Source organism: Heterocephalus glaber, unplaced genomic scaffold (genome assembly GCF_053883595.1).
Source record: "Heterocephalus glaber isolate CG9 unplaced genomic scaffold, H.glaber_assembly_v1.0 deba00001466, whole genome shotgun sequence".
In the NCBI taxonomy this organism is placed as follows: Eukaryota; Metazoa; Chordata; class Mammalia; order Rodentia; family Bathyergidae; genus Heterocephalus; species Heterocephalus glaber.
Window position 1 is genome coordinate 979,417 of NW_028258313.1, and position 24,498 is coordinate 1,003,914.

At 39.0% G+C, this 24,498-nt stretch overlaps 2 protein-coding genes across 2 annotated transcripts; one reads left to right on the forward strand and one right to left on the reverse strand.

Annotated features, from left to right (window-relative positions):
* Positions 1-470: 470 nt before the first annotated feature.
* LOC147826524 (olfactory receptor 14K1-like) lies at positions 471-1,805 on the forward strand. Its single transcript, XM_087181013.1, has one exon. It carries the CDS (start codon positions 506-508, stop codon positions 1,454-1,456), a length of 951 nt encoding a protein of 316 aa, XP_087037139.1. The 5' UTR covers positions 471-505; the 3' UTR covers positions 1,457-1,805.
* Positions 1,806-23,053: 21,248 nt separating this feature from the next.
* Positions 23,054-24,001, reverse strand: LOC101724576 (olfactory receptor 2M3). The gene has a single exon (XM_004874740.2). The coding sequence runs from the start codon at positions 23,999-24,001 to the stop codon at positions 23,054-23,056; it is 948 nt and encodes a 315-aa protein (XP_004874797.2).
* Positions 24,002-24,498: the final 497 nt, after the last annotated feature.

Here is a 24,498-nt window from a genome sequence, read left to right on the forward strand (position 1 = left end):
TTTCCTTTTACAAAAGATTTCTCCTTTCCTACTATCTCTCCTATTTGATCTTTATTTACACTTCAAGTTCCTCATGGAAGAGAGGCTATGTGATTTTCAGCCTGAGTGTCTGATTTACTTCAGTTAGCACCATGGTCTCCAAGTGCACCCACTCTCCTACTAAAGGCCTCAGGCTTATCTTTCTGTGAGGATAGTAAAGTAGTGCTTCATTGTGTCTAAATATCACATTATCTTTGTCCATTCATCTGTTGATGGACATAGAGGCCACTCCCAAGATTGAGTTATAAAGAACCCTGATGTAGGGGCTGGGGATTTAACTCAGTGGTTTCACCGCTTGCTGTGCAAGTGCAAGGGCCCGAGTTCCATCCCCGGTACCAAAAAAAACAAAACCAAAAAAAAAGAACCCTGATGGTACAAACATGGTTATGCCTGCATCCCTGATATATGATGTTTTTAATTTGCCATTTTTCTTTCAGACTCAACAGGCACCTTACAACCCTACAATATGAAGAATCAGACACTTCTGAGGGGCTTCTTGCTCCTGAGATTGTCAGACAGCCTGGTGCTGCTGGGCGTGCAGGCTGCTCTCTTCTCCCAGGTCTACCTGGTGGCCACACTTGAGAATCTGACTATCCTCCTCCTCACAGTTCTTGACCACCACCTCCACACCCCCATGTACTTCTTCCTCAGGCATTTGTCTTTCCTGGACCTGTGTCTCATTTCCACCATAGTCCCCAAATCCATTCTCAACTCCATCACCCTCAGCGACTCCATCTCTTTCTTTGGGTGTGTGTGTCAGCTCTTCTTGGTGGTCCTGTTGGCAGGGTCAGAAATGGGAATCCTCACTGCCATGTCCTGTGATCGTTATGTGGCCATCTGCCACCCTCTGCACTATAAGGCTGTCATGAGCAAAGGGTGCTGTGTCCAGTTGATGGCTGTGTCCTGGCTCAGTGGAGGGACCCTGGGACTCTTCTACTCAGTGGGGATATTCTCCCTGGAGTTCTGTGGCTCCAACAGGATTCACCAGTTTTTCTGTGATGTCCCTGCCCTTCTAGAGCTCACTTGCTCTGGGGAGCATGCTGCTGTCAATGTCAGCCTGGCCCTTGGTGTCCTCTATGGGTTCTCATGTTTGGTTTGCATCGTGGTCTCCTATGTGTTTATTTTCTCTACCGTGTTGAAGATCCCATCCAGGCAGAGCCGGTCCAAAACCTTCTCCACCTGTGTGCCCCACCTGGTGGTTGTGGGCACCTTTTGCCTAACAGGTGCTGCTGCTTACTTAAAGCCAACCTCTAATGCACCTCCTCTTCTGGACTTGCTGTGCTCTGTGTTCTACACTGTGGCACCCCCGGCCTTGAACCCCATTATCTACTGTCTGAGGAACAGGGACATTCACTCAGCTCTAAGTAAAGTCTTGGGGAAGGCAAGAAGGGGACTAATAGAAGGATACGAAAGTTGAAGCGGGTAGCAACATTCCCACCACCATTTTTCCCCTAACTAGCTGTACGGGGTGATTTCTCTCTAGAAGTCAGTAGATCCTGGGGTCCTCCTTTGGTGATCTCAGGTTGTCAGTTTTAGTACAAAGTAAGTCATTTCCAACACTTTTTCACTTGACAGCTTTTGTGTTACAGAAATTATGGAGGTTTTTCTATTGTGCCTTCAAAGTGTTTTGTTCTTTTCCTGGCCTTCCACATACAGAAGAATTGTGTAATGTTCTACTTTCTCCTAAGCACTTATCTTTCCTGGCTTTCTCTGGATTTTGTCAATGTTTTAATTTCTGGATTTTTTTTTGTGCTTCCTAAGTTTGTTAATTAGACTTTATTATAATTTCCAATTATCACTCCTCAGAGAAAATTATTTTAAATTAAATTTATGATTTAAACATAAGTGTGCAATTTTTTAAATGTCCTTAATTTTATCACAGGTTTTAATGTTGAATACTTATTTGATGTATTCCATATAATAAAAGATTTAATCTCTCACATTTTTGTTTTTTCTGAAATAAATTATGTTTCTGGATGCAGACATCTTCCTGCTTACTGAAAGCTGTTTGTCTCTACTATGAACATTCTGTCAGGTAAAAGGCCAAAGAATACCAGACCAGGCCACAACAAGCCTTTATTAGGGGAATAGATCTGCTGGGCTGTCTCTGAACAGAGAGACAAAAGCAATATGCCTGGGGCAGGGAGAGTCTTTTATAGAGACTGGGGTGGGGTTTGTAGGGGCTGAGGTGGGGTTGAGTGAGGTAGTGACTAGGGAATGGAGGAGCTGGTTATAGCACTAGGTGTTAGGAGGTGAGTATTAGGTTACTCTCTAAGCAGGAACAGGGGCATGCTGGGAAGAAGGGTTTGTTCTTTGGTGGGAGCAACCATCTTGGTATGATGTCACACAGGGGAGAGGGCAAGGCACCATAGGAAGAGGGCAGCTACTATACGTAATAGTTGTTGAGGTATGGGATACCTATCATTCCAGGCTTTTGTTTTATGATAGTTGGGCAAAGGTCTCTTCTTCTGGAGCTGCTTCCTACTAACCAGGGGTGCAGATCGGGGCTAGACCTGGATCTGATGAGGCACATGGCAAGTGTGGACCTCTTCCTTTTGTCATACTGGCTGGTACCCTGCCATGATGAACTCCATGACTGTCTGGCTGGTGAATGCCCTCATTCGTTCCTGCAAGAAATTTTGAAAACAGTGAACTAGGCAGGGTCCAAAACAGAGAATTAAACAGATAATACTGAGAGGTCCCAAGAGTAGTAATAGCCAGGGGAGCCATGAGCTCCAGGAACCAAACGTACCCCACCATTGATTAGTACCTTGGGGGGGCATATCTATCTGGCCCATTGAGTATTAAGTCTTTTTCATTTGATGTGTAATTTTTTTATTATTTACATAGGTTTTACAGAGACAGCTGGATGTTTAGGGGCTCATTTGTTATAGAAGTAAGACTGTTTAGAAGTAAGAGATCATAGCTCATGATCAAAGGGCCCATGTGTCATGTCCTTGCTCTTAGAGAATGAGTGGAAAAGTGATAAACATAATTTATCTAATCTTTATAATCTTTTGGGGGGGGAATATAACAGGTGTATGTAACTGAGCAAATGTCTTTTGGAGGCCAACATACCGATGCATGTAGTGTTACCATGAACCTGACTTGTCCTTTAAATTCAAGGCCATGAAAACACACATTTTAGGTTTATATTTCCAGCAATGCCATGGAATAGTTGTGTAAAGGGCAGCTTTATTCCTGTATCTCTCAGTTTTTGGAGGCCTCCTAGGTATATTTTAAAATAAAGAGAACTGATAACCTCCACAAGGACCCTGGCCAACTTGAGGCGATCAAGTGTAACATAAAAGGCTTGATCTTTTCAGACACAGGTACATAACCAGGAAATATGAGCACAATGAGAGAAGAGGCATCATAAACAGAGAACAAGGATGTACATTATTTTAAAAGGAATAAATCTTGTAGCTGCTTGGTATAGAACTTATCCTGACTGTGGCTGACAAGCAGGTGATTTTTTTTCCCAATACTCTTACTTTATGGGGTTTTTTTGATCACTACATGATAGTTAATTAGTTATCACAGAATCAGAAAAACACTTATCTAAAAAGACAGATCTGGAGACCAGTGGTTTCTAGGATTGGACACCTATAAAGAACTTATTTTAATTTCTCTGAAAAGAATCTATACACACTTATAGCTAATTAATGATTTTCCTTTCTATTTAGTCCCTAAAGTTTTGTTTTTTTGAAATGGCTGTGTCATGAGTGAACCAAAAGATTTTAATGGGTGGGCTATGTCTTAATTTTTCTGAAGTCTAGCTTTATTATTATGTCATTCTTTTATACCTCTTTTGCTTATTTTTTTCTTCCAGGTGTTTAAGACCAAGTTAAAGTGAGACCTGTGTCAATCAATATGAACCTCTTGTTATCTATCAACATCAGTTAAGTCTCCCCAGGCCATAACTTTAGAACCATGCATAGTGCCTCTCTGCTCCTCTGTCAGTGTCAGCTGTCAGGATGGGTCCAGGCCTTACCTGACCAAGTTGTTTTCAGTGAAAGCATGGAAGAATTTTTCTTGGTGACCCTCCTTTGGCACACAGTACATTGTCCTCTGGTGTCCAGCAATCTCCCTGTTTAGGAGGTTGAGTGACTTACCAAAGATGTAGGACCCTGTGGAGAAGGTTCCCTCATGTCCTGGATCTTTGTTGAACTTGAGTGGCTGGGGCCAAAATATTGGCTGTCCTCATAGCCCAGTTACCTTTTTAGTTTTGGGCTCCAAACTTTAGTTGTTGAAGACCCAGAAGAGAAGGTCAATAGCATTAGCATTGTAACAAGAGTTCTGAATTTAACTATTATAATTTTACCTGAATAAAATAAAATGGAATTTTAAATATAGAGAACTGTTATTGTTATCAGTAATGGTTGTTTTATTAGTTGAATTCCTGTAGAATATTAACAGAAAAAGAGCCACAAATAATAGTTTAACATGACAATTATGATGACTTTACCTTTGTAACACATTTAAATGTCCATCTTGATATAAAATAGCCATTGTTAAACATACTCATTTTTTTAAAACACCAAAAGTTTTTACTTTCACCTAAATTAATATCTTTTAAAAGTAAATAAATTATCTTTTGATAGGATATCATCTAAAGAAAATATCTCAGCCCAAAGATGTATCTATTGTCATAAATAGCTGGAGTGTATAGAAAAGGCAAATACCTGAATAAAAAAGAGGTTATTATCATAAACAAGTATTAGAAAACCTGTGCAGTCAAAAATTATAAATACATTTAGTATAGCAGAAAAAAATAAAACCTACAGGATATTTAGTCCTTTGAAAATGACCAGTGTAAGCATACCATAACATATTTTTTCCCCATTAAGTTTATTGGTACATTTTAGGTATAAAATACAGTTACATTCATCATTGGGATCTTGTACCATTACATGATGTATCTTGGTTGTCATTTTTTCCCCCTTCCCTTGCCCTCCCTTCACCCCCTCCACCCTTCCCTATTTGCAAAGACCTTGTTTCCATTTTTCTCCTCTTCTCATATTTTTTCCTTTCCCTTTTCTCCTTTCCCCTACCCCCCCCAATTCCCCTGGTCTTTTAGACCTTTTCATCCTGTTACACAATATCAGTTATACATTTTTTAAATTACAATATTAAGATCTAGGAGACATTACCACAGATTTTACAGAATTTAAAAGGATATAGAAAGCATATTACAAAAATCTGTTTTGAAATAAATTTGACAACTTCTAAGAAGTACCTTGGAAGACAAATTAATGAAACTAACTCTGGGGGAAATATAAAATTTGAATAGCACCTATTAAAGAAAGTATATTCCTAGCTTGAAAACCTACCTATATGACAACAGCAGGCTCATAAACATTTTAACTGATAAATTATATCAAACAATTAAAGCAGAAAAATGAAGGAACACTTCCCCCCTCATTTTAGGAACTCAACATTGTGCTAATTCTAAAACTGGATAAATATAATAGAAGAAAAAAGTATGAACATAAATAGAAATTTGTTTAACAAAACAAACTATTGGAAGTCAGATCTGGCGGAATGGAAAAAGGGGTTTTGTCATAGGGATGGCAGTGTTGGTTCACCATTGGAAGATCCATCCCCAAAAGTCATCATTTAAACAGAGAAAATGAAAAAGCCATATGATCCTGTCACTAGTTGGAGAAAAAGTATTGGACTATATTCTACAGCTGTTCATGGTAAAAGCTATCAGGGCACTAGAAGTAGAACAGAAACTTCTCAACAGATTAAAGACATGTACTGCATACTTCCAGTGAGAATGCCTTATATGAATGGAGAAGATACAATGCTTTCTCCTTAAGGTGGGGAACAAGGGCAGATATGCTTACTCTTCATCTGTCCATTAGACTTTGAAACACAGGTCTAAACCAAAATAGTCTGGCAATAAAATGACACAACTAGGATCAGATTGGCACAGTAGAGGCAAAATCTTTATATGTAGATGAAATAATCATCTACAGAGAAAATACTAAGAAATCTCTAGGAGCCCCTAGAACTTATACTTGAATTTAGCAGGATTAGCAAACACAAGATATATATAAAACTTCAGGTTTGTGTATGCTTGCTATAAATGAAGAACTGGATATTGAAATTTGAAAGTTATGTAGGAGTACAAAGGACCTAGAAAAGTTAAAAACAAAAACAAAAAAACAGTGTTGGAAGATGTTTAGTACCTAATTTTAAGACTTCTTCTAAAGCTACAGTAATCAAGGCAGTGTTGGTGTAAGGAAAGACATATAGATCATTTGAATAAAACAGAGAATCTAGAAATAGAACTACACATGTATGGTCCACTGAGATTTGAAAGACTATTTAACATTAACATTTTATAAAATATAAACTCAATTCAAGAGCCAAGGAATAGACAGTGTTTTCAGCAAATGGCACTAGAACACCTGGTATCTGTATATAAAAAATTAGCCTCAACCCTTTTTTTCCATACATGAAAATACCTTGAAGGGATCTATGAACCTAAATAAGAAAGCCTAAAAGTATAAAACTTTAAGAAGAAATTATAAGGGAAAATATTTATGAATTCAGGTTAGGCAAGAACTACCTAGGATACAAAAAACATGATGTATAAAAGAAAAAAATTGATAAATGAGATTCCATCAAAACTTAGAACTTTAAATGACACCATTAAAATGAAAAATAGTCCTTAAACAGACCATATTTACAATGCATATAATCTATGACCAGAATATATAAAGAATTCTTAGAGCTCATTAATAGACAACCCAATTAAAATGTAGACATAAGAAGATGATAAATAGCCAGTATAGCACAATGAATGGTGTGCAACTCTAGAATCAGAAAAATACTAATCAGTACAATAAGATTGAATTATACACCCATTAGGGAGATGAAATTAAAAGTTTTAAAAGCCTTGTCATGACTTTTTCTTTTTGTTGGATTCTCCCCCTTTGCGTTTAATTTGTCACACCCAATGGATTCATTCTGCTGGGTTTCCTGGGGCTGTGATCCTCATTGTCTTTTCCTAGGGTATTGTCTAAAATTTTTTGGAGTGCTGGTTTGGTATTCATGAAGTTCCTGAGGTGCTCTTTACCCTGAAAGTATCTTATTTCTCCATCAAGTTTGAAAGATAGTTTTGCAGGGTACATCAATCTGGGTTGGAGGCTGTTTTCCTTTAGGGCTTGAAAAACATCACTCCAAGCTCTTCTTGCCTTGAGGGTTTGCATTGAGAAGTCTGCTGTGATTCTGATGGGCTTTCCTTTGTATATGATTTGTTTCTTTTCTCTCACTGCTTGTAGAATTTTGTTCTTCAGTTGGATTTCTGGAATCCTAACTATTATATGCCTATGTGTAGATTTTTTTTGATCACAGCTATTTGGAGTCTTATATGTCTCACTTATCTGTATGTCAAGTTCTTTTCCCCTCCTTGGGAAGTTTTCTGCCATCACTTCTGTGAACAGTTTTTTATGTCATCTGCACTCTCTCCTCTTTCTTCATTTACTCCAATCAGTCTTAAGTTATTCTTCTTTGCATCGTCTAGCAGCTACTGGATTGATTTCTCTTGTTCCCTTACAGTTTTAAAGCAAAATTGCAATCTTATCTTCTATATGTGAAATTCTATCCTCACATTGGTTCATTATGTCGTGCAAACTTTCAATGGAGTTTTTAATCTCTTGGAAATCTGTTTGTATCTGTTTTATGGATTCCATTTATTTCCTATGTTGGGATACCATCATGTTCCTCAGATCCCCTATTTTTTATCTGTGTCCTCTCTAAATTTATTAATCATGTCTTGCAACATGAGCAAAATCTTTGCTGTTATCTGAGTAATTATTTCTGATTTCATTTTTCCCAGATCCTCTTTTGTTGCCAGTTCAGAGAGTCCAGGTGGTTGAGTGTCAGATTGTTCCATCTCATTTCCCTTTGGTGTTGCTGTAGGTGATCTGGAACTCTATTTTTGAGGCTTGTTTATGTGTTTTCTCATTTCCACAGGGAGGGGGTGCTTCTGGCACCCATGCATCTCACCTTCTCTGCTCTGGTAGCTTGGGATGGCAGCGGGGGAGTTTCCTTCTGGGTTCTGAGACTGGCTCAGCTTCTCTGACCTAGGAGCTTGTGATGGTGGTGGGGGAGTATCCTTCCAGGTGCTGGGACTGACTGAGCTTCTCTGCCCTAGGAGCCTGGGATGGAGGCGGGGAGCTTCCTTCCAGGTGCTGGGACTGGCTCACCTTCTCTGCCCTAGGAGCCTGGGATGGAGCCAGGGAGCTTCCTTCTGGGTTCTGTGACCAGCTGAGCTTCTCTGCCCCAACATATTTAGAATTTATCCCTTTGATGACAACTGAGGTAAACATAGCATTATAATATATTTAAGTAATGTTTATTGATGTAAGTCTTTTATAAGGCTATGAAAACTATCGGGTCAGTCTGCTGTAAAACGAAAACTGTTGAGGTCCCCCTAGTGAACAAAGACTGGAAAATATTTCCATGTGGCCGTTCCTTTGTTCACCAAGGGGAGCATGCCTTGAACTTAATAACCTATATCTATAAACAAAACAGGTGTATGATTGAACAAAAACAAAGATATAAGACAGTTTATAAAACTAGAGTCCACTGAAATATATTTATCCCAATGGAATTTAAATATCTCTTTATAATTTTTAGGTTTATAATTATAAATAAGGCTATTTAAAACTTTTGTAAGTCAATTAATTAACAGAGATCTCTTCTAGAATTAGAATCAGAAAGAATGAAAACTCTATTCCTGTAAACCTTTTATAAAAAACTTGAAACCAACAAGTAAACATACATATTTCCTTTATAAACCACTTCCATACACCTTCTTGACATACCTAGGCCTTTTGGTCTTGTCCTGCTAACAAGACAAACATATAAAATCCTTTTATATCAAAAATATATGTTTTACTTATAGCTTTTTAAATATTTTGCCTCCAGCTCACTATAAACCTTTTATACTTTTGTCAGTCATTATCTCATCCCTAGTGGTCTTTGTTAAGCAAATAAAGTTCCAATTCCTGTTTAGTGGTTAGACTCAGGTGTTTTCTGTCACTGATTACAGTCCTAAACACATGACAGTTAAAGCACATATATCACAAGTTTGTTCAAGGATTCCCACTTTGTTCATCAGAGCTAGGATGTTATCTATAGTGGCGCTACAAATCAAAGGAGCTATGTAACCTTTACTTTAAACAGCAGAAGCAATGGGCTAAGGCAAGGTTTTAAAGGGATACGCTACCTATTTTTCTTCCACAACTACTTTAATAGCTAATCTACTAAACTTTAAAACTTTTTCCTATCAACAAGGTTATAAAGTGGGGGAGGTATGAGCGGTGAGTGATCAGCTCAGGCTAGGAGTACTTGAGGAGAACAGGTTTGACAGAGGAAGGGTCGAGTGTAGGTAGAAAAAGGCTTGTATGTAGGGGATTTCTGACCATTTGCCATTGTGCTGACAGAAGTTGTGTAAATCACACAGTATGTTAAAATTGAAAATGCCATTTTTGGGCCATGGAAACCCATTATCTAATTTATACTGAGGCCAAACCTGATTGCAATAGAAAACAAGTCTTTTTGGCTTAAAGTCTGGTCCCAACAATCCCAGGGGTTTGAGTTGTGCCAGAAGGCAGCCCAGGGCATTGAGGGGCAGGGTTTGGATTGTTGGGCCCCCTTGTTAGAATGGGTGAGGAGGAGGCAGCTCCTAGGAGAAGGACAAAGGGGAGAAGCATCCTTGTCTCCTTTGAAAATCTCTGAGTCTCCCAGAGGGAGAGAACGAGAGAAGGCAGGCTGATGAGACCTCTCCCAGGGGCATGGTCCTGGGCCCAGCGGCTGTGGAGGTTTCTCTGACCAAGCGCTCAGATTTCTGAGAAGTCCCTGGAGGGAGAGAGAATGAAACAGAGAACCTGATGAGAAGGAGGCTGAACTCCCTACTCACCCAGGCATTGGTGACTGGTGTGGATGTGTAGCGTCAGCAATGGCAATGGTAAAAAGCCCCAGAGGGTCCTGGCTCAGCAGATATGGTCCAATAGAGATGCCCAAAAAGCTGATCAACTCCATCCTACAGGGGATCGTCCATTAATGGACCATCTACCATCTGAGTCACGGCACCAGAAATGTCAGGTAAAAGGCTGAAGTCCAAGACCAGACCAGGCCACAACAAGGCTTTATTAGGGGACCAGATCTGCCTGCCGGGCTGTCTCTGAACAAAGGAGAGACAAAAGCAATATGGCTGGGGCAGGGAGTGTCTTTTATAGAGACTGGGGTGGGTTTGTAGGAGCTGAGGCAGTGTTGAGTGAGGTAGTGACTAGGGAATGGAGGAGCCGGTGACAGCACTAGATGGTAGGAGGTGAGCGAGTATTAGGTTACTCTCTAGGCAGGAACAGGAGCATGCTGGGAAGAAGGGTTTGCTCTTTGAAGAGAGCAACCATCTTGGCATGATGTCACACAGGGGAGGGGGCAAGGCATGATAGGAAGAGGGCAGCTACAATACATTATAGTTGCTGAGGTAGTGGGAGACCTATCACATTCCTGACATTTTCTGCTTATACATTGGAATCTATGAACATGGTAAGGAGTACTGATTCTAACACTGAAAAGTCCTACTTCTTCCAGACACTCACTATTGCGTGCCATTTCCCTTATCCTCAGTGTGCAAAATTGTGTCCTGGTCTGGCTAGAGAACACACTTCTGTCTCCCTGGTCAGTCTGCTCACTGCTTCCTTCAGAAGAGGGAATTCAAGTTTGTTGATGCCATTTTGGTAGCACACAATTTGACACCACCAGTCCTCCAGAGGGCAGGAGGAGCCTCTCACAGAGCAGGTGGGTCAACTGAGGCCCATGGAGGTGCGGTGTAGCCTTCAGTATGGAGCCCATAACATAGGATGTAGAAAAGGCTGTGGCCACTGGCAATGCCTTCAGGCAATGCAGACTCACTGAATACCTTTGAAATTTGCTCCTGGTACCTGTCTCATGGACTCTCATATTTGTACAAATTCTGTGCTCACCTTGGCAACATATGTACTATTTGTACAAATTCTATGCAAAGTTCAAAGTGTAGTTTAAATAGAATGTGACTCTGAAGAAGTATAAAGCATTTGGTTTCATCTTTTCAATTTCTAAGCACTTACATGTGAAAGTCAGAGAATGAAATATGCATATGTTGATTAAAGTAATGTAAATACTTTTTGAGTATACAAGTTGATATTACACAAGAATTCAGGTATGTATGCCTGCATGGGGAAGTGAAGCGTAAACTCATTAATTTATTCTATTACGAAATTCATAATTCTGAGCATGTCATTTTGTTGTTACTTCCCCTATAACAAATCTTGATCCTATTTAGCTTCTTTCAAATGTGCAATATAACTAATCAACTCTTTGAAGAAAATTCTAGTATTGAATGAACATATCAATTTTTAATTGACTCCTTTTTATAGAAACACTGAATTGAAATATGAAAAATGAGCCTTTGAGAATGAAGGCATTGGGGAATGACTAAATCTTTACAAGCAGACATAATGACTGATAATTCACACATGTACACATCAGTCACAAATACAACTAATATTTTAAGTAGGAAAATAAGGAAATTAGCTGTCTGATGAAGGAGAGCTGAGATGAGTTTTTATGTTTAAATTCCAGGTCAAGAGAATTGCGACTGGGCTGGGGTCCTCAGGCCCTGCAGAGTCACAGCTGGGCTATGTTACCTCTGCTGGGCTGTGTGGTGAATGCTTCCTTGTCATGTTGCATGTCATCCACCTTGTGTATGGGGTTTTCTTCACAACCTCCTGACATTTGTCAGCTGAGATTGTGACACTGTGATTGGTGGAGAACCCTCAATGTAGTGGTCACTTCTTTGTTGGCTTCCCACATATTTCCCCAAAGGCCTACGATCATAGTGATGATCACAGGAACCCTGGAAATACTGTATCCACCTTAACTCAGAGGAGCTCTGGGTGTCTGGGGACAGTTGCTCCTCAGATGGTGAAAGTTACCTCATTCAATCTTCTACCCTATGACTCCTCTATGATCTCTACTCCTTAGAGTCCACATGTTGGTGAAATTATTCAATATTAATCTTTCACACACTCTTCAACTTGTGTGGGAAAATTCATAAATGTGTGTTTAGAAGGACTAAAAAATTTTAAGGAAGTTCTTTATCCTAAATGGTGATGATGCTAAATCCTCTAACTCTGGAAAGAGAGTAAATGGAGGTGTTTCCTGACTACTCCTTCCTCGCTGTGTGAAATTTGGCAACATTATTGGGTCAGCATTATGTTTTCACTTGAAATCCATAGGTCAGATACAAGTAATACACTTAGGAGATGTCTATCTCAGCAGCTGCAAATGACAAGTGGGCAAATATTTAGACGTCTTAAAGTAGGGTTATACCACAGTGCTAAAGTCCCAGCATCTAAAAAAGATAACCAAGAATTCTTTGGTGAGTTCAGTAGTAAGGAGTAAGAATTTCAGAGGACTAGGCAATGGAAATGCACAAAGGTACAGTCAGAAGTATGGTTTCAGTATTGTAAGTTTCCTTTGCATTTTATTAAAAAATAAAGCTTGATCATGTTGTGGAATAGAAATTTAATGTGCATAAAATAATTTGTATTCTTAATCAACACATCATTAACATTTCTTCAAAGGAAATATCAAGTGATTTTTTATCTTTTTAAAAGACTTCAGATTATAGGTAAGTATTTAAAAGTAAGTTGGGCTACCCACTTGGGACCCCTCCTGCCCATCAGGAACTTTCCTATCAATAAATATCTTCCTACTTTTAACCTCCATCATTCCTAGGACTCATTCTTTGATTTCTAGAGAACAAGAACTCAGTGCATTATATAGTTAACAGGTTGGGAGATATACATTTCATATTTCATATTTCCCATGACATTATTGGAGGTCCCAAGACAATAATTAATAGGAGGTAAGAATTTACCTTTATTGATTGCTAAATTATATTAAGTAACCAAAATTGTCATTCTTTTTGTCACTGTTTGTGCCTCTTGTAAAGGCTTTGTACTTTGAGTTCTTATATTTGTCATTTTGTTAAAATGATGATGTTTCTTTAAAAGGATATTTTACTTTCATAGACAAGGTTATATGTTTTGTTCTATATTGATTGCTTGAATGACTTGTTTGGCAATGCTAAGGAAAATAAATGTCATCTAATGACCTTTACCAATAATTACTAGTAAATTAGAAAATGTTGTAAAAATAGGTCTCTCTGTAAAATCTAGTGTATAGTTGAAAAATATTCATGCCTATTGATAAAATTCAGGACTAGGCACTAGGCTGGTAGCTGCTCTTAAGACTTGCAGACAGGTTTCACTGAGAAGTCTGGCCCAATCCTCCTCTACACTCTAGAGAAAATGTTAAGTCAGCTCTGCCTCAGTTTCCTTTCCGGTCTGATCTTCCACTGGTGTGGAGACAGTCTTAGCTCTTGAGATTACCTACTCTCACCTTTCCAGGCTCAGAGTGATGACTCAGGGGAAAATTGTTTCAATAACTCACCAAGAGTATGAGAAGAAAGACCACCTTTCCTGATTTCATTTCCAATCTCTCCTGCCAACCTCAGTCTCCTTCATAGAGGCACGTAAAGTGAAGAAGGGTCTCTGAAATACTCAATGTCTTTCTCCTAAGGACATTTAAGTCCTTAGAAAATGAGTGCTCTTGCTAATGCCAAAGACAGGGGAGTAATTTTAGATCAGGAAACATACACTGTCTCTGGGTTAGATGAGACATTGAGGTTTTGTCCATCCAGCAGACCACATGAATGAGATATCCCCACTTAGTGCTCTGGGCAATAGTCTTCCTTGAGAGACTGCACCTGAGACTCCGTGGAAAGAACCAACTTCTGGGTGAAACCAGAAGGAGCTATTTCCCTAAGCACAACACTTAAGGGACCAAAACATTTAGTTTAAGGGAGAATCTTTTCTCTCTCTCCCTCTCTCTCTCTCTCTCTCTCTCTCTCTCTCTCTCTCTCTCTCTCTCTCTCTGCCCCTGCAGTTCTGGCTTTTATCATTTATGTATGAGAAAAATACTTTGGCTAATAAATTAGAGACTAAATGCAGACAAGACAGGCAGCTAGAATCCTTCCAGGAGACAGATCTCTGACGGCGTTGAACTAGTGAAACCTGGAGTGACAACTGAGAGGTCATGGCCAGGGCTACTCTCTGGCAGGTGCTTGAAGGTCCCCCAGTGTAGTCTGGATCCTGAGAGCCTGAATTGGTAATCAGTAGATAAATCTCTGTGTCTTTATTGTCCCCTAACTGGACTCCTCAATGAGGTGAAGGTAACCCTTTCAGTGATCATCAGATATCCTCTGTCTCAAAGTGACCTGAAATGACGCTGGTAGGGCCCTTTCTCAAGCCTCCATGAAGAATTGAGCTACAGGACAGGACTGTTCTCTCTCTGCTAATAAGATAGACACAAATAGAAAACAGTAACTCAGTAGAAGTTGTTTGAAAAATCTTTTAAAAAGACACTCTAGAAACTCCAAAGCTCTTGGGAATTAACTTTAGAACTCTTTGGCTGCTTTACTACTAAACTGCACCTCTGTAGGAGGCCTTACATGGGACAGGTAACAGAAATGATTTGCATTTTTGCTTTGCTAACTAGTAATAAAAGGGATCTCAACCAGCTTTTCTCTTTTTCTATGAGCTTCTGAAAACCTGTTGAATGTGCCCTGCGAACTGTGAACAATGTGTAGTCTTTGTTTTGCTGCTGGAGAAGGTTACCTAGGTGATCAGATAGCATAGCTCTCAGTGGTTTTCTTCAAAGGTGAAGTTCCCCTGAGGCTTTGGTCTACTTCTGTCTCTAAAAGCCATGTCTTTTGAGGGAAAAAGCTGTAGCCCATTTATTGATTTGCCTCATTCTCTCTCAAAGATTTAGAAAACAGTGACTTAGATACTTTCGATTATTGGTTTGGCTAACAATGTTTCCTTCAAAGAGACATGATTTTACAACTAAAATCAATTGTAACTTGGGCTTTTGATATTCATAAGGGAGTAAAAACACAAGTTCTATGAGGAAGATAAGATTGTGCACTGGTAAATGGTGGCTAATCCAGTCCAGTTTAACTTCTGGGCTCTCTCCAGGTGGCAACAACCTGCCATGGAGCTGTGATCCTAGAGGACACTCAAGGAGCATAATGAATCAATCAGAATTATAGGATGCCTTGTTTCCAGGGGTTTTTGTTCCAGAATATGAGAAATGTGAAGTCAAAGTTTCTTACTCCTTTGGAATATATATATTTTTAAATTAAATTCTTTTATTGGTACATTGTAGGTATACAACACAATTACATTTCTCATTGGGAGTTGTACCTTTACATAATGCATCTTGGTTCTTATTTTTTCCCCATTCCTAGCCCTCCCTTCATGCCCTCCACCCTTCCCTATTTACAAAGACTTTATTTCCATTTTGTCCATTTCTCATCATTTTTCCTTTCCCTTCTTTCCTGCCTCCTACCCCTCCCACTGCTCCTACCCCTTTGGACCTTTTCTTCCTATTTTACATTATCGATTATTCATTCTAATCATTGGTACATTTTAGGTATACAATATAATGACATTCACCATTGGAAATTTGCACCTTTACATAGTCTCTCTTGGTTCTTATTTTTCACCCTCGCCCAACCCTCCCTTCAACCCCTTTATTCCTCCCTATTTACAAAGATTCTGTTCCTATTTTTCCACTTTCTCATATTAATCCCATTCCCTTCTATCCTTTCCCCTAGACCTCCCACTTCCTTCCCCTTTGCCCCTTTTCTTCCTATTTCACATTACCTATTATACATTTAGTCCTTATTTACACTTTCAGTTTCTCACACCAGAGAAACTATTCAGTATTTATTCATGTGTGTCCTATTTATTTCACTTAAGAGTATCGCCTCAATGTGCATCCACTTAGCTATAAATGTCTCTCATTTCTCATTTTTTATGGCTGAGTAGTACTCCATTTTATAAAAAGAAACCACATTTTCTTTATCCAGTCTCCAGTTGATGAGCATTTGCGCTGTTTCCAAGTTTTGGCTATTACAAACTGTGCTCCTATGAACATGGGCGCACATATATCACTGTGGTATGATTCTTTTAATTCTTTGGGGAAGATCCCCAGCAGTGGAATAGCAGGGTCAAATGGGACTTCCAGTCTTAGTTCCTTGAGGTATCTCCATACCGATTTCCACAGTGGTTGCACCAGTCTACACTCCCACCAGCAGTGGGGCAGGGTTCCTCTTTCCCCACAGCCCCACCAGCATTTGTTATTGGTTGATTTCATGATAGCAGCCATTCTTTCTGGAGTGAGGTGGAATCTCAGTGTTGTTTTCATTTGCATCTCTCGAATGACCAGTGATGTTGAACATTTTTTCATGTATTTATTTGTTATTTCTACTTCTTTGTCTGAGAAATGTCTGTTCAATTCAGATGCCTATTTTCAGATTGGGTCTTTAAATTTCTGATCTTTTTAAATTCTTTATAGATTCGAGATAGTAGACCTTTGTCTGAGGAAGAGCAGGTGAAAATTTTTTCCCACATTGTGGGTTGTCTCTTCACACTGCTGGTGGTTTCTCTTGCTGTGCAGAAGCCTTTTAATAAGAAGAGATCCCATTTGTTGATTGTTTGTGCTAGTTCATGGGCAACTGAAGTTTTGTTCATAAAATCTTTTCCTACACCGATGTCTTCAAGGGTTCTACCTAACCTCTGTTCCAACTGGTTCAGTTTCTATTTTAATATTTAGATCTTTAATCTATTTTGATTTTAGTTTAGTGCATGGTGAGAGATACAGGTCTAGTTTTAATCTTTGGCAAGTTGAAGCCCAATTTTTCCAGCACAATTTATTAAAGAGGCTATCTTTCCTCCAGTGAGGGTGTTTGGCTCCTTTATTGAAGATGAGATGGCTGAGTGTGTCTGGCATTGTTTCTGCATCTCCTAATCTGTTCCACTGGTCCTCAGGTCTGTTTCTTTGCCAGTACCATGCTGTTTTTATTACAGTGGCTTTGTAGTAGAGTTGCAGGTTGGTGGTTGTGATACTCCCTGCCATGTCTCTGTTACCTAGAATTGCTTTTGCTATTCTGGGCCTCTTCTTGTTCCAAATGATTTTTTGGATTGTTTTCTCAAGGTCCATGAAGTATGCTTCTGGGATCTCAATTGGAATTGCATTAAATCTATATAGAAGTTTTGGAAGTATGGCCATTTTCACTATATTAATCCTTCCTACCCTGGAGCAGGGGATGTCTGTCCATTTTCTGATATCATCTTCAATCTCTCTTTTCAGAGTGCCATAGTTTTCAGAGCAGAGGTCTTTGATTTCTTTCATTAGGTTAATTCCTAGATATTTCAGATTTTTGGATGCTATTGTGAAAGGAATTATTTGCCCTATTTCTCTCTCAGTGAGTCTGTCATTTGTGTAGAGGAAAGCTATTGATTTTTGTGTGTTGACCTTGTAACCAGCTACTTGACTGAATTTGGTTATTAAGTCTAGGAGACTTTTGGTGGAGTTCTTGGGGTCTCCTATACACAGTATCATGTCATCTGTAAATAATGACAATATGACTTCATTTCCTATCCGTATTCCTTTTATTTCTTTCTCTTGTCTAATTGCCATGGCTAATGTTTCCAGCACTATATTGAACAAGAGTGGTGATGGTGGACATCCTTGTCTTGTTCCTGATTTTAGTGTGAAGGATTTCAGTTTTTGACCATTTAGTATGATACTGGTTGTTGGTTTTTCATAGATGGCTTCTATCAGTTTGAGGTAGAAACCATCTATTCCAATTTTTGTAGGGTTTTTATCATAAATGCATGTTGGATTTTGTCAAATGCTTTTTCTGCATCTATGGAGATAATGGTATGGTTTTTGTCCTTGGCTTTATTGATATAGTGTATTAAATTGATTGCTTTGTGTATATTGAATCATCCCTCCATCCCTGGATGAATACCACTTGATCAGAGTGTATGATCTTCTTGATGATCTTCTGTATTCTGTTTGCCATTATCTTATTAAGGATTTTTGCATCTATGTTCATTAGTGAGATTGGCCTATAGTTCTCTTTTTCAGTTGGGTCTTTCTCTGCTTTGGGGATCAAGGTGATGCTTGCTTCCAGGAATGAATTTGGGAGTATTAATTCCCTTTCAATTTCATTGAAGAGTTTAAACAGTAGTGGCAGAGCAGCAGTTCCTCTGTAAATGTCTTGTGGAATTCAGCAGTGCAACCATCAGGGCCAAGGCTTTTCTTACTTGATAAGTTTTGAATTACATTTTCAATTTCATTGGTTGATATTGGGTTGTTCAGAATTTTTAGGTCTTCTTCCTTCAACTTTGGTAATTCATATGTATCTAGGAATGTGTTCATTTTTTCCGTGTTGTCCATCTTATTGGCATATAGGTTTTGGAAGTAGGTATTGATGATCCTCTGGATTTCTGCTGGGTCTGTTGTAATTTAACCCTTTTTTTTCCTAATTGCATGGATTTGGGCCTTTGCTTTCCTTTTTCTGATGAGGTTGGCTAAGGGTTTGTCAATTTTGTTGATTCTTTCAAAGAATCAACTCTTGGCTTCATTGATTTTTTGTATCGTTCTCTTAGTCTCCATTGCATTGATTTCTCCTCTGATCTTATCATTTCCTCCCTTGTATGAGCTTTGGGGTTTTCCTGCTCTTCTTTTTCTAGAAGCTTGAGGTTCAGCATCAGGTTGTTTAATTGGGCTCATTCTGTTTTCCTAATATGCATATTCACTGCTATGAATTTCCCTCCTAAGACTGCTTTCACTGTGTCCTATAGATTCCGATATGTTGTATTGTCATTGTCATTTAATTGAAGGAACTGTCTGATTTCTTCTTTAATTTCCTCTGTGACCCATTGCTTATTCAGAAGTGTGTTGTTCAATTTCCATATGTTTATGAAATTTTTTGAGTTTCTTTTGCTATGGATCTCCAATTTCATCACACTATGGTCGGATAATACACAGGGGATAACTTCAACTCCTTTGCACTTACTTAAACATGTTCTATTTGTGAGTATGTGGTCTATTTTTGAGAATGACCCATGTGCAGCTGAGAAGAATGTGTATTCTGATTTTGTGGGGTGGAACACTCTGTAAACATCTGTTAAGTTCATTTGTCTAAGAGTTTGATTGAGTTCTAGTATTTCATTACTTATTTTTAGTCTAATTGATCTATCTATTTGTGACAGTGGGGTGTTGAGGTTCTCCACTACAATTGTATTAGTACATATATGACTTTTCATGTCCGTTAGTATTTGTTTTATATAGTTGGGTGCACTAGTGTTTGGTGCATAGATATTTATGATTGTCATCCCTTCCTCTTGGATTCTTCCTTTTACAAGGATGTAGTATCCTTCTTTGTCTCTCTTAATCACTGTTGGTTTGAAATCTACTTGAGCTGCAAAGAGGATAGCTACTCCTGCTTTTTTTCAGGTTCCTGTCTCATGGAGTATTGTTTTCCACTCTTTAACTTTCAGTCTATGAGTTTCCCTTTGAATTAAGTGTGTTTCTTGTATGCAGCATATTGTTGGATTTTGCTTCTTGACCCCTTCTGCCCATCTATTTCTTTTGATTGGTGAATTGAGACCATTAACATTGATGGTTATAACTGAAATATATTGACTTGTCATTGCCATGACTTTTTCTTTTTGTTGGGTTCTCCCCCTTTACATTTAATTTCTTGTCATGCCAGATGGGTTCATTCTGCTTTGCTTCCTGGGGTTGTGATCCTCAATGTCTGTTCCTAGGCTATTGTGTAAAATTCTTTAGAGTGCTGGTTTGGTATTCACGAAGTTCCTAAGGTGCCCTTTGTCATGAAAGTATCTTATTTCTCCATCCATTTTGAAAGATAGTTTTACAGGGTACATCAATCTGGGTTGGAGGCTTTTTTCTTTTAGGGCTTGGAATATGTCATTCCAAGCTCTTCTTGCCTTGATGGTTTGTGTTGAGAAGTCTGCTGTGATTCTGATGGGCTTTCCTTTGTATGTGATTTGTTTCTTTTCTCTGACTGCTTGGAGAACTTTGTTCTTCTGTTGTGTTTCTGGAATCTTAACAATTATATGCCTATGTGTAGATTTTTTTTGATCAAGGATATTTGGAGTCCTATATGCTTCACTTATCTGTGTGTCAAGCTCTTTTCCCCTGCTTGGGAAGTTTTCTGCCATTATTTCTATGAAGAGATTTTTTATGTCATCTGCACTCTCCCCTGTTTCTTCATTGAGTACAATCAGTCTTATGTTATTCTTCTTTGCATTATCTAGCAGCTGCTGGATTGATTTCTCATGTTCCCTTATAATTTTGAAGCAATTTTTCTTTTCCTGGTCACTAATTGCAATCTTATCTTCTATATCTGAAATTCTGTCCTCACATTGGCTCATTCTGCTGTGTAGACTTTCAATGGAGTTTTTCATGTCCTGGAAATCTATTTGCATCTGTTTTATGGATTCCATTTGTTTCTTATGTTGGGATTCCATCATGTTCCTGAGCTCCTCTCTAGATTTATTAATCATATCTTGCACTAGGGGCACAATTTCTCCTGGTATCTGAGAAATTATTTGATTTCATTTTTTCCAGATCCTCTTTTGTTGCCAGTTCAGTGGGTCCAGGTGGTTGAGTATCAGAGTGTTCCATCTCATTTCCCTTTTGGGTTGCTGTAGGTGATCTGGAAGTCTGGTTTTGAGACTTATTTAAGTGTTTTCTCACTTTGACTGGGGTGGGGGGCTGTTAGTGCCTGCACAGATTACCTCCTCTGAGCTGAGAGAGATGGGACAGGGGCCAGGAGCAGTGTTGGGGATGGTGATCCAAAAGCCCTTTCCTGTGGGCTGGGAGCAGCGAGAGGGATGGTGACTGTAAAGCCCCTTCCTCTGGACCAGGAGCAGTGGGACAGAGGCTCAGAAGACCCTACCTCTTTGCCAGGAGCAGGGGGACTCAGTACCTTCGTCTGGTGGTCTGGTGTCCTCTGCATCTTTGTAGTGTGGAACCAGGTGGCTGCCTGTCTGCCGCAGCATGATTTGGCATCTTCCGCATGACTGGGGACCTCCTCGGCAGGGTGTGGGCAGACCTACATGTCTGCAGCAGGGTGTTTCAGCATCTTCTGTGCAACTCGGGACCTCGGTAGGGCATGCACAGACCTGCCTGTCTGTAGCAGGATGATTTGGTGTGTTCTGTGCATCATTTATTTTCTTGTAAGTCACTATAAAGTTAATTACCCTGTGTAAAGATTAGCAACCAGACTAATAGGCTGAAAATATGTAAAGCAGAGCCTCTTTTAAATTTTATGTCTACACTTGTAGATTTTTGTCTCTGCTTATTATTTCCAATCTGTACATATCTGAGCCAATTGTGAATATATGCATATACATATATATATATATTATTATATATACATATATACATCCCATGTAATGCAGACCTTTATTGTGTAAAAAGTATTATTCCTTAATCTGTAAACTCCATCAAAGTTTTTGATCTTTATCTGTTTCTACATATCAACTTATTGGGGATGATTTTTTATAATCCAATATCTTATCTCAAATTTTATTTAAAATTAATCATTCAACTTTAAGTACATACTAGAAGCATCTTCTATTAACTTAAAACTTCAATCACAACTGGCAATGAATTGAATCCATTATCTCTCCCTCTCACCCATATTTAGATCCCCACAGTGAGCATCCACCCACATCTTCTCCTGCACCAACTTGCCCGTTTTTCTTTCTCCTATTTAATATACTTTTAATAATTTCTGTATTATTATATACAAGATGGAGCACAATCTTGCTGTCTTTCATCCATAAATTACATCATCTGTTGTCATTATCTTTTAAAAAATAAATACTAGATTCTTATTTACAACCTCTGATAATTAATAAAAGTGAACTGTTAGACTGTATTTCAGAATATTTTATTGTTTAGCCATCAATCAAGGCTTTTAACCCACACTTGCCATGTGAGTATACATGTACCAACATGAATACACATAAAAATGTGAAAAGTAGATAAAAACCAGAATGACCCTTAGTGTCACATGAAACACAGAAATGTAACCTTGTAAAACCCTGAGGAGATGATCTGGTTGAGTCATCCTGGGACTTCTGACCCATGCAAACTGTGGCTTAAGAAAAATTGCTCTGTAGAGGGCAAAGTCTATGGCAATAGTAATGAAACAAAACAATGAATGCAATGGGTGGGTTCCAATGGAGATTTAGGAGAGCAATTGAATGTATGTTATAGCAAAAATGAGGTCCTTGGAAAATACAAAACTCTCCACAATTGTGGGAAACTTCATATAAGTACATATTACTGCTACATATCTATAATGAAGCCACATAAGCAATGCACAGTAAATGTCTGGACTTCAGAAAATTTGGGCCTCTCTAAAAAGACATCACATTCCCATGCAATTTGTATCTATGACCCAAATAACGATGAGAATCTCTAAGGATGGAAAATCTAGATTTAGAAGCCTTATGTTCACATGTTAGTTATGCACGTATGAGACCAATGTGTGTAGCAAAAAGAAATACATTGAAACAAATGGACAAGATAGAGGAGGAACCCAGTGTCTGTTACAGGAAAAATTCAACTTCATAAGCAATAATTTCATGTTTAGTTGATTTTATAATCTTATAAACAGGTGTACAACTTTCCATGCAATTAGTTTCATTATTTGTTCTAAGGAATTGATCATTCTCATTGGAAATTTATACTAATGGAAACTGTTGGCTCACCAACTGTTAAATTACTGTATGTTAAAATACCTTCAGAGAATGAGGTATCATAATGGGCAAATATCTGGAGTGTTTATCTTTTTTGAAAGGTATGTATATCTGCACTCTCTGTGACTACAAATATTTATTGATAATTATAACATGTATGCTTTTTTACAATTTCAAACTTTTTGTGTAAACTACAACACTTTTGTTATGAATATAAGTTTTGAGTGTAGAATTATATTTGTTAAACTTTCAAAATAAGCTTTTAGCAGACTCTGTAGAAATTATAATTAGGCCATATACTCTGCAGATTTTGCCTTCCCTACCAGTTTCATGAAGGCTCTGCTGACTTCTCTGTTGCGCAGGCTGTAGATGAGGGGATTCAGCATGGGTGTGAGGATGGTGTAGAAGGCAGACACCATCTTGTCCCAGGAGGGGGACCGCTCAGACATGGGCCGCATGTAGATGAACATCGCTGCTCCATAGTACATGCCCACCACCATTAGGTGGGAGGAGCAGGTGGCAAAAGCTTTGTGGCGACCCTCCCCAGATCCCATGCGGGTAATGGTCAGAATAACACGAGTGTAAGAACCAATGATGATTGCTACAGGGAAGAGGAGCATAATTACACAGCAGATAAATATCACCCTTTCAAATGTCTTGGTGTCTGTGCACGAGAGAGTGACCAGGGCAGGGACATCACAGAAAAAGTGAGCAATTTCCCGAGATCTACAATAGGAGAAGCTCAATGCAACTGCAACTTCAATTACACCATCTATGAAGCCAAGAATCCAGGAGGAAGACACCATGAGAGCACAGAGTTTCTGGCTCATGAGTACTGGGTACCTTAAAGGGTAGCAAATGGCTACGTAGCGGTCATAGGCCATTGCAGCCAGCAGGAAACACTCAGCTCCAAGTAGGGACACATAGAAGAAGATTTGTGTCCCACATCCTGCCAGAGAGATGAATTTCCTGTCAGACAGGAAGTTGACCACCATCTTGGGGACAGTGGTACAGACCAGAATGAGGTCCATGAGGGAGAGCTGGCTGAGGAGGAAGTACATGGGAGTGTGCAGCTTGGAATCCAGGTAGATGAGCAGGACCATGGCCGTGTTCCCCACAAAGGCTACTGTGAAGATGGCCAGGACCAGGGTGAGTAGGAAGGTGTGGAAGGGGCTGTGATTGAAGATTCCCAGCAGGATGAAGTCAGAGTTGAAGGTCAGATTCTCCCAGGCCATGGTGAACGTTTTCACTGTGGAGAAACAACTTTTAAGAAATGGCAAGGATATATCATGGAAATATCAAAGATTTCCCTACTACATATACATGCAAACAATTAAGAATGCACAGTAAAACTGTGACACTGGCTCATAAATTATTATTTGTGAATGAGAGAGAATATGTTTATGTTTAACAGATATGAGCTGAAGGCAAGTTACATAGCTAGGAGGAAAAGCAGGTTTCATAGTAAAACCCTATGAGTTTTCTCAAAAGTCCTGTAATGTAGTTTGTGTGACAAGTTCACTCAAATGTCATAGCAGCCTACTTTTCGTGGCTGACAAACAAAACTAACAGTGGAAAATATTTACTTTGACTCCGTTTCCAGTGTTTTCCATAGTCAGCTTGCTCTAATGAGGACCATCATGTTAGAAGGGCACGGAAGAGGAAAGCTGCTCAATCCATGGCAGCAAGGAAGCAGAAAATCTGGCAAACAGAGCCAAGGAAGAGGTGTATC

Excerpts from the sequence above, each read along its gene's own strand:
- LOC147826524 (XM_087181013.1), top strand. The coding sequence starts at position 506 with ATGAAGAATCAGACACTTCTGAGGGGCTTCTTGCTCCTGAGATTGTCA.
- LOC101724576 (XM_004874740.2), bottom strand. The coding sequence starts at position 24,001 with ATGGCCTGGGAGAATCTGACCTTCAACTCTGACTTCATCCTGCTGGGA.